This window comes from Asterias rubens, chromosome 10, assembly GCF_902459465.1.
Source record: "Asterias rubens chromosome 10, eAstRub1.3, whole genome shotgun sequence".
Lineage (NCBI taxonomy): Eukaryota > Metazoa > Echinodermata > Asteroidea > Forcipulatida > Asteriidae > Asterias > Asterias rubens.
Window position 1 is genome coordinate 17613511 of NC_047071.1, and position 14379 is coordinate 17627889.

The window sequence follows — 14379 nt, forward strand, 5'->3', positions numbered from 1 at the left end:
TTACAATGCTGGCAAAATCATCAGCCTAGAGAGAGTATGAACTTGAAACAAAAACCCACCCAACCCCTAGACGCTATAGTTGGAAACAGACAAGCCCTTTTTACGATGCCGGGACGTGAATCGAACAAAAATGTTGAGAAAAGTATTTCGAAAGAGATTTAAAGGGGCCATAGGAATTCAAATTTTGAGACATACAACTTTTTGGGACATAAAAACTGATATATTTTTACAATAACCACTTTTACTTTGAACTTAACTGTTTTTTAAAATGCTTCATATCGAATGCTGTAGGCTTCTAACCAAAAACTTCCATTACCATTAATTTCAAGAGTCATTTCAAAACGTATACCTTCTCTTGAAAAACCAAATGATCTTACCCTAAAAACTTCCTACATACAAAATTAACCTGAATACTTTCTGGATCTCATATCATTTTAACGAGAATAAACAATGGTTTAATAATGGTCGTCTCTATACGAACCGAACTATCTAATTTAAGTTTTTTGTTGTAAAACTATTAACAAACCGTTTTTAAACGCTCAACATTTTTACATGCAATGTTATGTACACGTTGGTGGCAATTTAGCATACCGTGGTATATTACGAATTGGTTAAACAAACAAAGAATTTTTTTTTTAAGCTGACGTGAATATTTAGATGCTTATTTACATAGCTCATCGGCAGAACATTCTCTAATCCGAAAGCACAATGTGTCTTGTTTAGTGTACAGAATAAAAATACTTTTAATATTCAAAAATAGCAAAATAACACCAAAAATACACCGTCATCATTGCCATCCAAACCATCTTCAACAATTATTATCTGAAACAATATTATTACAAAATACCAGTTGTTTTTACTCTGCGTTGAAAATATGAACAACCCTCTACACTCTCTGTGCAAAAAATTCAAAAGGCCACTGAAATTATAAAATTCATTGAATGCACCAAATTGTCGGTTTTTATTTCAATTTACAAAGATCTCTTCTAACTCGACTCAAGTTCGGCTAGACTGGGCCCCTGTCTTTATTCACGAGCCTCGAAGTGTGACGTCAGTGATGATCAGGCTAAATTTCGACGATCTCGTGACGTGGGTACACACGCCCTCTTGCGTTTGCTGGTTATTGCCCTTTTGGCGATACCACCATCGCAGGAACTATTGGGCATTATTCCAGACAACTTGATTCTTCTTCCCAATTTTGTGGCGACAAAATTCGCACAACGTCAGTTGTGTAAACGTCAATTGTTCCTGGTGAATGCTAGACTTGACTCAAGTCCCAATCCCGTGAGAGTCATTTTATGTTCAGTCCCATATCTTCTATACATCAGAAAACTCCCCCAACCTGTGCCGCGGGACCACCATACATTTTGACAGCGGATAATAGTACCTCTAACACGAGAACGGGACTTGAATCAAGTCTAGGTGAATGCACGACCATGCACACACATCTTTACCATGCACTAAATTTACAAACTTGGCCTTCAGTAATTTTTTGTTGTACAATATATAACCAAGAGAAATGTTAAATATTACCACCTCCTGGGTATAGTAGACCATGACATTTTATTAGTTACAGTTTTACTAAAAAAAATGAAAACACTATTTGATCCAAATTACATATTTATCTTCATGACATTTCAGAAGTTTCATCCTGTAATACCTCTTATGGTACTGTGACAGACGTGAAAATGTTTCAACCCAGTTTGTAGTATATACATGCCAAGTGTTCCTAACGTTTATATAGTAAGGTCCAGTTTTGTCAATGATGTGTTATTAATTTTAAAACCCAGATACAGTTTGACTTGAAGCCACTGTTTGTCCAATGAAGGGATGTGACTGACACTGATTACAACTGCCGCACACCCGATCGTAAAGTGTTCCCCCTTAAAAGAGTATCAACATCAAGCATTATCGCGTAGACCTATACAGCCAGCCTATTGACTGGACAGAACGCTTTTTCCTAAAGTCCTGTGGGTAACTCTTCATCTTCCTCCGTCTCCGCAGCCTGGGCAGGGCACAACAATGTCTCTCGCGCTTGAATCTTGTCCCATTTCTTATGGTAGCCATCTTTCCACGCCGACACTAGGTTATCCCGGTCGACTACCAGCTGCGTCTCGCCCGTTTCCGAGTCGTACCGCCGGTTACCAGTGATGACGTACTGACTACCTGTTTTCAGGGATGGACATTTACAGACGTTGGGGACCCAGATGTACTCCCGCCTTCCGAGAGGTACTGTGTTCTTGTAGGTCTGGAGGATTGTGGCGTCGAAACGAGTTTGTCCGTTCTCGATAGTTTTGCTCGTAATCTCCACGTGAAGGACTAGTGACCAAAATACATAAATAATATAATTATTTTAAATAATGAAGCGGGCTGGTAAAGGAGGCATTTTGTTTTTGCTACTTGTCATGTTGCAACGTCCACACAGAGGGTGTCAATTTGATTACAAGAACGGCAATAACAAACAACGAAAACTCGAAATACATTTATACGACGAACGACAGAGGGCGCTATACAACAAAACGCTCCTTGCGTTGACGAGCGTGTGTGTTTAATGATGAGAGGATAGCAAAGCATGATGGCGTTGTTTCTCTTTTTTTCTTCTTTTTTTTTAAACAAGAGAACAACAAAATCCACGTTTAGAAAGAAAACCACTGGACTAACTCCGAAGAGTTACCTAAATAATCCTGCCACAAATAAGGTGAATTCGTGTTCAACTTACCAAAGTCGTTCTCACAAAAATGACTAGTTCGTGATCCGCGAACCTTTCTGCACTTGGGACACCTCGCTGAAAATAAGCAGAAATTGAATAATTAATAATTTGTCATCAACCATATCAACGGAAACTCGATATGGACACATCATCCACAGAAAACCATCTCGGATTATTAAAGACAACATTTCAAAATAGCAGTCAAATGTATAGGATTCGAACTGCCTCTAGCTACAGGGCAATGGTGTTAAGTTGGTAAGAAACTGCTCTAGATTTGCAAAGGTCGTCGGTTCGAACCCCGCGCAAGTGCTTTGCCGTTGAATTGTTACCATAGAACTCGGGAAAATCCTGACTGAGTATACAGTGCTATTCCACATCGGTGTATATGGATAAAAACATCTGCATTCGGTGTTTGTATCTTTACCAAAGGTTGCAAGATCACACTTTTCAGTGTAGTTTTACAATTTATCAATAGTTTTCCAAACTATTGATTGAAAGTACAAATAGTTGAAATATCTTTTTTACCTTTGTTGCGGTCTTTCCTGTTCTTATCCTTCTTCTTGCCCCGTTCCTTCTTGGGCTTCTTCTTGGTTTCGCTGGCCTGACCCTCTTCCTCTTCCCCCTCATCCATCTCCCCTTGAGACATGCTGGAGTTGGCTGAAGTTACGGACTCCGGTTTAGTCTCCGAATCGGTCTGCTCTGAGGGTCGACCCTGCCCATCTGTCAATAAAGAAAAAATGTTGCAAACAAATTGTGACAAAATTGTAAAAACTCAGAGGAATTTGGAATTTAACTAAAATATTTGTCTATTCAAATTGTGTTCTATTATCTTCTCCTTCCTATACGTTTGGTTTTTGTTTTCCTTGTTACTAGATAGGCCTAACAATATTAAATTCAAGATTACTTTTCCTTTGCCCATTCGAAAAAAAAAACGAATGTCTGCGGTGGCAACATAAAAGGAAGATGATTGAAGCATACCAATCTGAAAAAGGCTTTATTCATGCCTGAAGCCTTCTCAGATTTAATTTATTTTAATGAAAAATTCACTCTTTCTCAAAAATTACATTACTTTAAAGGGGTGTTGTTTTTAACAATGTTTTATAATTATTAGCAGCTGTCCAGTGTTCTTTACCAAGTTAATGTTTATGTTCATTATTCTTCAAATTAATTACCAAAGAAACATCATCCCTTATATCAAGCTTCTGCAGCAAAGTCTATACTTGGCATAAGTGAGCATGTTATCTTACCGACAAGGATATCATCTGACAGCAACTGATCCTTCCCGGTGTTACGGCCATGTTTCTGAGGTGGCATCCAGTACTCATACTCCACGCCGGGGTTCTTCTCCCTGAAGATGATCTATCATGAGAACAAGGATGAGACACGAGTTAGCTATACCCGCTGGGGTTTGCACAAACGACAACACTGTGATTTTAATGATCTCTGGACACCCCTCCCCCCATGGATGACACGCTGACTGCGATTCTAGTAACATAGGCGTTGTCTAAACTCTCACACTTCTTATGTTCTCATTTCTAATTGAGAAGATCATATCCTTTCCTTATATTTTTCCAAGAATATCAGACAGCCTGTGTTTGTGCATTTATATTCCTAATAAAATGGTCTTCTCTAGTCCCTAGGGTGGATTTCACAAAGAGTTAAGACCATTCTTGTCTCGAGTTAGGACTCGTCCTAACTTATGACTAGTCCTAAGTTTGTAATAAGTCCTAAAGAGTACAGGACAAGTCCTAAGTTAGGACTATCGTGGTGCATCAAAAAGTTATCTCGAAACATAAATAAATATTGTTTAAGTTTGCTTGCCAGCTATTCACTCATTGATGAAGTGCACAGCTACAATCACGGGTACACTTTTTGTTACAGAGACACCCAATGAAATTTATACTTTGATTTTTGTTTGAATTCCTCGTACATCCACCAACAACACACGACTTGGGCATTTTCTTAACCGAAGTACCTTTGCTCGGCGATAAAATCGGACTTCAAAAAACAACAGACAGCATTGCGCTATGTACGACGTACAGGTCAAAGTGCAATGTATAGGTCGTCCACGGATCTACGTCATACAATCAGCCTTTTCACACAGCGCCGCCAGCGGTCAGTATGCTGTACCTTCTACGAAAAACCGCGGGAATTCACCACGTAAGAGTCGTTTTTTATTTTCGATTTTTTTATTAATTCAAACTTCCAATTTATATATTTTTTTTGCTAAAAGTGGTTCGTACATACATTATTAAGAAGGCTAAATAGTTCTTGTTGCTTGGAAACACACCGTTCACAGGGGCCTTTAATCTTGAGTAACTCTTTGCAGATCTTGTATTTGACAAACTCAAACGAGTTGTATCCATCATTGACACATCGATACATCAATAACACTGCTCATCATTGGCTTTTCAACGAAAAAGGTGTAGGCCTACCCATGTTTTTCGCTGTGGAGTAAATCGGTTGTGCTATATAATTCGACAAGTTTGTTTGTTAACAACACCGATTGATCAACTAATATTGACAACTTATATTGACAACTTGACCGATCGACTGGCTGATCTAATATTGGTCAGTGGCCTAGATGTATTGATTATGTATTGACCTACCATGACTTCCAGAATCTTGTCTGTTGGTCCGTCAATCTTGACGTCCTCTGAGCCGTTCCGATGACGTTGGTACACGATGGTGGTGCCCACCCCCTCATAATCTCCTGGCCAATCAATTATCCAATCACCGTTCAGGATGAACTCACCCGATTCATCTTTCAAAGCTGGAAAGTTGTAAAACATGGAAAATGGAATTCAGGATATGGATGGTACATGATGGGTGGCTATCAGAATATGAATCGTTTCTCAGATTGCAATGTTTTTGAACCTCCCTCTCTTAAACCATTTTTCCTTTGAACGGAATCGTTTCTCCAAATGGTGTTATTATTTTCAACAACTGCAATGCTTTCTTCAGCAAGTATGTGGATGGTCATTTTATGGGCTTTGTAACTAAAACAACCTATATATACGGGGTGTTAAAATGACACCGAGGATGTTGTGGCACACCAAAAGAACAAACATTTACATCATACCGTGTGTTATTGTTTGTTCTGCCGCCTAAACATTTATAATGGTGTTATTCTAACACTATTATGGGTGCGTTCGTTTAGCTTCCCTGGGTCGACCCTGATGTGTGGCAGGTTTTTTTTTCAGGACGAACGTAGGTAATTATCTGCACACGTTCGTCCTGGGAAAAAAACCGCCACACACCGGGGTCGACCCGGGGAAGCTAAACGAACGCACCCAATGATAATTGAGATTCTTTCTTCGGTATCTTTATGTGTCAACACTCATGTTGTCAAACTTAGCACCCCAGTTTTGTAGTGTAATTCGTCAGCTCACGACATGAATAGGAGTTACGATATTACCTGATTATTAATGTTAATAATTACCAATATAATTGAGTGAACTCTTGTCCTTTATCCTGATATTATTTGCTCCAGCAGGGATCATGATGATACGGTTGTAGGTGTAAAATCCTAAAGAAGGTATGAAAAAAACATGTTTATTAGTATGTTTTGGTGACATAAGCAAAGGTCGTCCACGCCATTGTCGATAAACAAGCCTGGCTGGTTGGTGGACGACCGAATTTTAGTACGAAATTCAATCGTGTTAACATAATTGAGTCAAAATTAACATATTTGCAAACTTTTACTCATCTGTGGTTAGGCCCTCTCTGTTTTTTTTTGTTCTGTTTTTTTTGGTTTCATTTTATGGTTTTTCCATAGTTTTCCAACCTTGGTTGGCCCTCGGGCTGTGAGTTTTGTTATTTTTCTCGGAGAAAACAGCTTAAAATACGTTTCGTTATGAATTTGCCAGTCGGTGTTAATAAATATGTTGTTATTAAACTGAATGCTACTCGAGTTGACTGTAAACCGTATATAGATAGCGCCCCCTTAATACTCGAGACTCCATATCTAATTTGCATAAATCGCGCGCGGGTCGGACAAACTTCTTCCACAGGTGCAAGAACAATAGAGACACATTCCGATTGCGAGCACGCATGTACTCCATGTAATACTAATTGTATGCACACACAACATTCAGTCCGCCATTGCTCGCTTTGTTGTTAGAGCTGTTGAACGTCTCGCAGACGGGTTGTCGCACTATCTTTGGAAAAGAACCAAGGAATTTGGCCATCAAGACTACCAAAACAGACACGAAAAACTTATGAACTAGAGTAGTCGTGTGAGGAGTAAAGTTTTTCACAATTCAGGACGGTTCGACAGGAAGTATGGGTCAAACTTGCTGGTGGTTTCGTCTGACTTGTGGTCCTTGATCGTACTTTGTGACGTCTCATTGCAAAGGTTGTATAAACTGGCATCAGGAAAGCCATGATTGTATCTCCCTATACATCCGAAGGAGTTCCGTGGACCCAACAGGTGAAGAACAAGAAGCCAGGAGTCTACTTGGTAAGTCAGTTGATGAAATTAATTTTATATAATCTCAGGAGACCGGGCGTTTTTTACCCACAGCTAAAAATGTTACCTAGTTACAAAATGTTTTAAAACATTATAACAGTTTTAAGGTGTGCGGTGCACGCTCGTGTAGAAACGCAATCGGCTGTCATATCCGACTGTCGTTGAAAACTCAAGAGTCATGTAGTTCGTACGTGCAGCCGGAAATGTAAAATAATTATTTTTAGAATAATGTATGGTGGGTATTACCTCATCATAATACACCTTATAAACTGTAAAAGTTGTTTGTGATCTTATCTATCTATAAGCTTTTGCTCATTGTCCTGTTTTGAAACGTTTTACATCAAAGCAACCTCATTCCTAACTTATAGGACTAGTCCTAGGAGATATGAACAACGTATAGCTAGTCCTAAGTTAGGATGAGTAACTCGTCCTAACTCGAGATAAGACTTGTCTTAACTCTTTGTGAAATCCAGATTTATAACAAATGTTTGTAACTTTATCTCTCTCAAGCTTTTGCTCGATGTCTTGTGTATAAGGGTATAGGCCCTAACTTTGGAAAGTTTTACAGTAAAAAGCAACTTCATCCCCAGTAAATATACATAATATTTTTGTATGATTGATTGATGGAAATGCAATGCTGTAAAAGTTTTTTGTAATTTATTTTCGCTTTTCGCGCTGTCCTGTAAATGAGTATGGTTTTGAAAAGTTTTAAAGTAAAGCAAGATAAGTCCTCAGTCATGGGACAGCGTTTTGTGAGTACAGTCGGCATGTCACCGTCTAGTGACTGCAGAGCGAACAATAAGACGGAAACAGCTCCTGAGATGAGATGCTCTTTTGCATCTTCTTATCTTCACAATGAAGCATTTCAACACTTTACATCCCAAAGCTACGAGAAAGAAGAAGAACAAACATCTCATAAGAAACTAGTCTGGTCTGGGCTCGAGTTTACCCGTAACTAGCTGCACATTTTTTAACAAACCGAACACGTGCTCATGGGATTTGCAGAAAATTGCAGTTAAAGGACATCAATTCGAACCATATGCATGTTCGAAATACCAAGGGACTTTCGATGATGATGTTTTTATGGTGACAGTGCATCACGGGTCGCTTAACAGAGACCGACATGTCCACACCCAACACTGTGAAATGTCAGTCAATCAGCCCCCAATGTGCTTATATCCACACGCCCAAGATCATTATCGTTGTAGAGCGAACAACACATGGGGGTGCATCAGGAAGATTGCGTTTGTTTGACGGCTTTATGTTGTTATATTTTTATTACAGGAACATGAATGTTATTACAAGGTAGTACTTTGTTTGCTGTGTCATACTTTTTTCTCCAGCGCGCAAAGTTGATTTATCAAAGACATTTTCCACAGTACTGCCACAGTACTGCCACAGTACGTTGACCTTGTACGTACAGGCGGGGCTGGCTTGCTTTAAGGAAATATGGAAGTGCACCGGTACCTTGTAACCCTCATCAAATGCTTGTAAATCGAAGCAGCATAACAGGCTTGAATAATTTCATGTAAACTCATGATTGTATTTATGAAAATCTAAGCATATTTTTTACAGTCGCAATGTAGGCTACTGTCTGTGAGATAATTTAGTTGATAATCAGAGCCAATTATTTGAAAAGCTTGTTATCATAAAAACGATCTAAGCACATACAATTTGGTCTATAAGTAAATGGTTACGAGACAAAATTCCATAAAATTAACATTGTTGCAACTGGTGCCCAATTCATTCTTTGCTCAGCAAAGAAACTTATTAAGCACAATTTTCTGCTTAACATGAAATTGGGCACAGAAGCGAATTATTTATATGCTATGATACGTTAATGTCGACATAACCTATAAGCAAAGTTCCATCTCAAGACTCGGACCCCCCCCCCCACCCACCACCACCCAAAATTTTAAACATGCAAGCTAACAAGCAAAGTCATTCTCGCGTAAAGACAACAAGACCCATGAGGGGATTTCTATCCAGTCATCACTATGAGTGAAGTTTTTCTTAATTTGATTTCACGATGAACACAAACCGATAACAATACACAGAGAGAAACAGGTCTGATACTAACCAGTAGATGGATATTCCTCAGAGTACGTTTTGTGTACGTGTCCACATGTCTGGTTCCGGCCTCCGCAGACCCCGCACGAGTCAAAGGATGAGGTGGAGTTGAGAGCGCCATCGCATCCAACGGTCTATAAAAAAAATTGAGACAATAATTCAAGTTGGTTCAAATTAGTTCTAGATGCTGCATGAACCGTACCTTTTTATGTTTACTTATTTTTTTAACCACACGCAAGACGTAGATTTTCAGCCTTTTACCTTGACTCACTTGAAATAATCTGTACAAATTAATTATATCACACTGCACGCTGCGGAATGTTTTTTTTTTAAATTTCCTTATGAAGTATATATAACCACGTGTGCCCAAAATGTACTTTTCAAAAAGTCGTCGCACTGTTGTCCTTCCAAGGTCACTTTTATCAAATTATATGCAACATTCCAGAATCAGTATCACATTTTTACAAAAAAAATGTGACAACCAATGTTGACAACATTCGAACAAAAACGAATATTATTTAAATGACGTTCTCGGTGACAACTGTTTTCTGGAACAGATGTATATCATTGTGCACAACATGTGGTGTGATCCACATGATTAACCAGAGCGCCTTAACTTACTCGTATATTATTGTTATGTCCCACTTTTCACTTTAATCATTGGGCCGAACAGTACAATATTTACTATCATGTTCCCCTGGTGAAAGATAAACTGTAAGTTTTTCTTCAGGGCTGGTTTTCCCAAGGAAATTAAGTCACTTGTATTCCTCAAAGACTTGCTGTAATTACTCTCTTCAGAAAACCAAAATTAAGCCGACACGTGTCTCCTTGAGAAAAAAAAGTACCACTGACATGAAGTTATAGTTCAACACATGGGCGGTAACAAACTCTTTGCGCTCTGAGCGGTTCGGGGCCAACTGAGCATGCTATTTGAAAAACTCTATCAGCGCTGGCCTAGTTTATGTCATTCGGCATTTAGCAATCGACTGCTGACGTGACAAAGGGCATGACGAAAGCCAGTGTGTTATGAAAATATAATAAAAGCATTATGATTTCTCCGGTGCTGGCAACGAGTTCGGTTGTGATTCACGTGTCCGTTAATGTCAACCGCAATCAAGGAGCAATCTTTTAAAGGCTGCCTGTCATAATATACGCAAATATAGTCAGCAGAAAAAGCAGTTAACTAAATTAGACTGTGCAACATCATAGCCTGCCCTACTTATTAATTTTCGTATTATTTTGTGTTTTTATTTGTCAAGAGAGTGGAGCTAAATTGATTCTCGTTCAACTCTGTAGTATTTTGTGATTGGGTCCAGAACCTTCAAGTCTGTTGTGACGGAGTCTAGAACCCTGTAGTATTTTGTGATTGGGTCCAGAACCTTCTAGTCTGTTGTGACGGAGTCTAGAACCCTGTAGTGATTTGTGATTGGGTCCAGAACCTTGTAGTCTGTTGTGACGGAGTCTAGAACCCTGTAGTATTTTGTGATTGGGTCCAGAACCTTCTAGTCTGTTGTGACGGAGTCTAGAACCCTGTAGCATTTTGTGATTGGGTCCAGAACCTTCTAGTCTGTTGTGACGGAGTCTAGAACCCTGTAGCATTTTGTGATTGGGTCCAGAACCTTCTAGTCTGTTGTGACGGAGTCTAGAACCCTGTAGTATTTTGTGATTGGGTCAAGAACCTTGTAGTCTGTTGTGACGGAGTCTAGAACCCTGTGGCATTTTGTGATTGGGTCCAGAACCTTGTAGTCTGTTGTGACGGAGTCTAGAACCCTGGAGCATTTTGTGATTGGGTCCAGAACCTTCTAGTCTGTTGTGACGGAGTCTAGAACCATGTAGTATTTTGTGATTGGGTCCAGAACCTTGTAGTCTGTTGTGACGGAGTCTAGAACCCTGTAGTATTTTGTGATAGGGTCCAGAACCTTCTAGTCTGTTGTGACGGAGTCTAGAACCCTGTAGCATTTTGTGATTGGGTCCAGAACCTTCTAGTCTGTTGTGACGGAGTCTAGAACCCTGTAGCATTTTGTGACGAGGACCAGAACACTGTAGTAATTTGTGACGGGGAGCTGAAGTTTGCAATTGCATGCCCCATGCCCTCGTTTCTGGTCGTGTGAACTATGCCTTTCGATTGCCCCCCCCCCCCCTAATATCCAATCAATTGATTAATATCCAATCAATTGATTACTATCCAATCAATTGATTAATATCCAATTAATTGTGCAACAAGTGTGTATTTTATTTTATTATTTTCTTGCAACTTCTAGTTGAGGATACTGGTCTTTGACGCCACGGTGTCCAGTGCCTTTAAAATAATTATACTCGGTGTGTTTACGACGGTTTCGACAAGTGTTCAATATAACGTTAATACTGACTGTAATAACCGTATTATTAAACAGAAGTGTTCAATATAAGGTCATTTGACTGTAATAACCGTATTACTAAACAGTAAGTGTTCAATATAACGTCATTTGACTGTAATAACCGTATTACTAAACAGAAGTGTTCAATATAACGTCATTTGACTGTAATAACCGTATTACTAAACAGTAAGTGTTCAATATACCGTCATTTGACTGTGATAACCGTATTACTAAACAGAAGTGTTCAATATAACGTCATTTGACTGTAATAACCGTATTACTAAACAGAAGTGTTCAATATAACGTCATTTGACTGTAACAACCGTATTACTAAACAGTAAGTGTTCAATATACCGTCATTTGACTGTAATAACCGTATTACTAAACAGAAATGTTCAATATAACGTCATTTGACTGTAATAACCGTATTACTAAACAGAAGTGTTCAATTTAACGTCATTTGACTGTAATAACCGTATTACTAAACAGAAGTGTTCAATATAACGTCATTCGACTGTAATAACCGTATTATTAAACAGTAAGTGTTCAATATTACGTTAATACTGACTGTAATAACCGTATTACTAAACAGAAGTGTTCAATATAACGTCATTTGACTGTAATAACCGTATTACTAAACAGAAGTGTTCAATATAACGTCATTTGACTGTAATAACCGTATTACTAAACAGAAGTGTTCAATATACCGTCATTTGACTGTAATAACCGTATTACTAAACAGAAGTGTTCAATATAACGTCATTTGACTGTAATAACCGAATCGCACCTGGCATTTCCCGTCGATGCACATGTCCGGTGAGCCCTTACGGCATCGGGTCCCGTCGAGGGCATGGTCGAAATTGAAGACATATTGCCCATCAGATGTCTGACACACCAGGTCGCACTCGTTCTTACTCCCTGTCACACAGAAACACAATGGGGAAAATGAAAAAAGGCGAGTTAGTAGACAAAATAGTTTACTTTTTTTTGTGCTTTTCATTATCACTCTAATTCAAACCGTACAGCAATGGGTATTGTCATTTATAAGTTGACCAAATCCAACACACACATTACCCCCACAGAACGACTCGAGAGTATAGGCACATGCAACTGGGGCAGTCGGATACCCATTAACAGTATTACAGTTGAGCTCACCAAGTTTGACTCTGCTGACCACCCCAACCGTCCCCCACCCCCGTGATATAGATGCACATTTTATCAAGGTATTTTTGAACACATACTTTGCACAATGACTGAAGCATTATTCATTATGTACAGCCATGGGCCCCCACTATTATATTATTGGTATCTCCATTTCCATACACAGTTTTTGAGTTAACAAAATATAAAAATTCGGGATTCTTGTGTTTCCAACTTAACATTGGAACTGTCTGTTGGTGAAGGGAACCGTGAGGAACACTGTTCATTTCTATTCCTGGTTTATTTGAAATATGTCGACTGAGAAATAAGTGTCCTTCCACACAGCAAACAATGGGAGTCTTTGAACACTTTAAGGTGGCCGCAACCATCACGGCAAACTTCCAATGTTCACGTAGTTCTGGGCATGCGCTTATTTCCCAGAACAATGGTTTTACTTGGTAAGTTTGCTGCCACCAAGCGTTCATTAAAGCCGTCATTTAAAAAAGTTGTGACTTTGTGCTAGTCTGGTGCACTGCATGGTGTAAGACAAAGTGCCGTGCGCAAAACAACAGCTACCTGCGACTCAAAACCCGCGTGCAAACCAGCCATCATCAATATGTTTATCTTTTATAAAGTACCAGTTTTCGGTCAATGAGAAATATTGTAATCAGTACAATGGGTCACCCCGTTCTTTGGATTTATATAGTCATAAATATGCCATGAAGTACCTCAAACCCCGTCAGGATATGAAGCATAGCGTAATTATTATACCTGCATGGATGACAAAGGACATACAGCAGGGACCTTCTTCCACCAATGGACCGATAACACGATGTACTATTCATTACTCAAGGATTAAGGGGCCTACATGTTGAATTGCCTGGATGAAGTTCTTTATCTATCAATCTGTAACTTGTCATAATGGATCAAATAATCGTGTCAATATGTGGGACCCATCAATGAGGCAGCTGCGATCACCAATATACTCCCCCAAGGCTAAGGTAGGCATCGGGTCTATGCCCGTGTATTGTTAAGTGGGTCATAGTCATACATTTGGAGGATTATAAGTTTGTATTAAATGGGGGAACATTAATGTCATGGTTGATTATTGGAACTGTGCCCTTCGGTCCAATGAAAATGCATTCGATTGTGCATTATATAGCGATGCCAAAGAAGTTTGGGGGCTGTGGGATGTGGTACAATGCGAACTCGTTCCCAGGTACGAAGGAGCGACATGCAAGTCATGTTTTCGTCAATGGCGTATAATGACTTGAAACTTTACACATGGTGGAGGTATACTTAGGTGAGGTTTGCGGTTAACACCGTGTGGAAATCTCTTTTGGGTTAGTGGCGTACAGCTTGCCAGTGACCGATCATTACGAACACCAATCTGCCAGGGTTGGTTGGTTGGCCCGATCTGTGGTGGCACTGCAGAGGGAGTGCAATACTCAACGTGAGAGGGGTGCAACAACACACAAACAATGAAATCTTACCACCTTCCAAAGGCACCCACTCAACAAGAGGCTTCTCGTTATAGATAGCGCACTGCATCTCCCTGAAATCCTGAGTCCCAGTTGGACATGGCTGCAGCAATCGATCGCAATAAAAAGATAAAAAGAAAATGTTATCAT

The 14379-nt window shown here is 39.4% G+C and overlaps 1 protein-coding gene across 2 annotated transcripts in view; it reads right to left on the minus strand.

The window, feature by feature from the left end:
• Positions 1 to 14379, minus strand: part of LOC117295526 (ADAMTS-like protein 5) — a 34058-nt gene continuing 19679 nt past the window's right edge. The window contains exons 4-12 of one of the 2 annotated variants that reach the window (XM_033778221.1): positions 14245 to 14332; positions 12396 to 12526; positions 9262 to 9385; positions 6153 to 6239; positions 5320 to 5483; positions 3958 to 4069; positions 3236 to 3430; positions 2720 to 2785; positions 1 to 2319 (exon numbers count right to left, since the gene is read on the minus strand). In XM_033778221.1, coding sequence (XP_033634112.1) covers positions 1961 to 2319; positions 2720 to 2785; positions 3236 to 3430; positions 3958 to 4069; positions 5320 to 5483; positions 6153 to 6239; positions 9262 to 9385; positions 12396 to 12526; positions 14245 to 14332 — 1326 coding nt within the window. In that variant the 3' untranslated portion in view covers positions 1 to 1960. Of the gene's footprint in view, positions 2320 to 2719; positions 2786 to 3235; positions 3431 to 3957; positions 4070 to 5319; positions 5484 to 6152; positions 6240 to 9261; positions 9386 to 12395; positions 12527 to 14241; positions 14333 to 14379 lie in introns of both variants that reach the window. The other variant, XM_033778220.1, reaches the window with a different exon arrangement.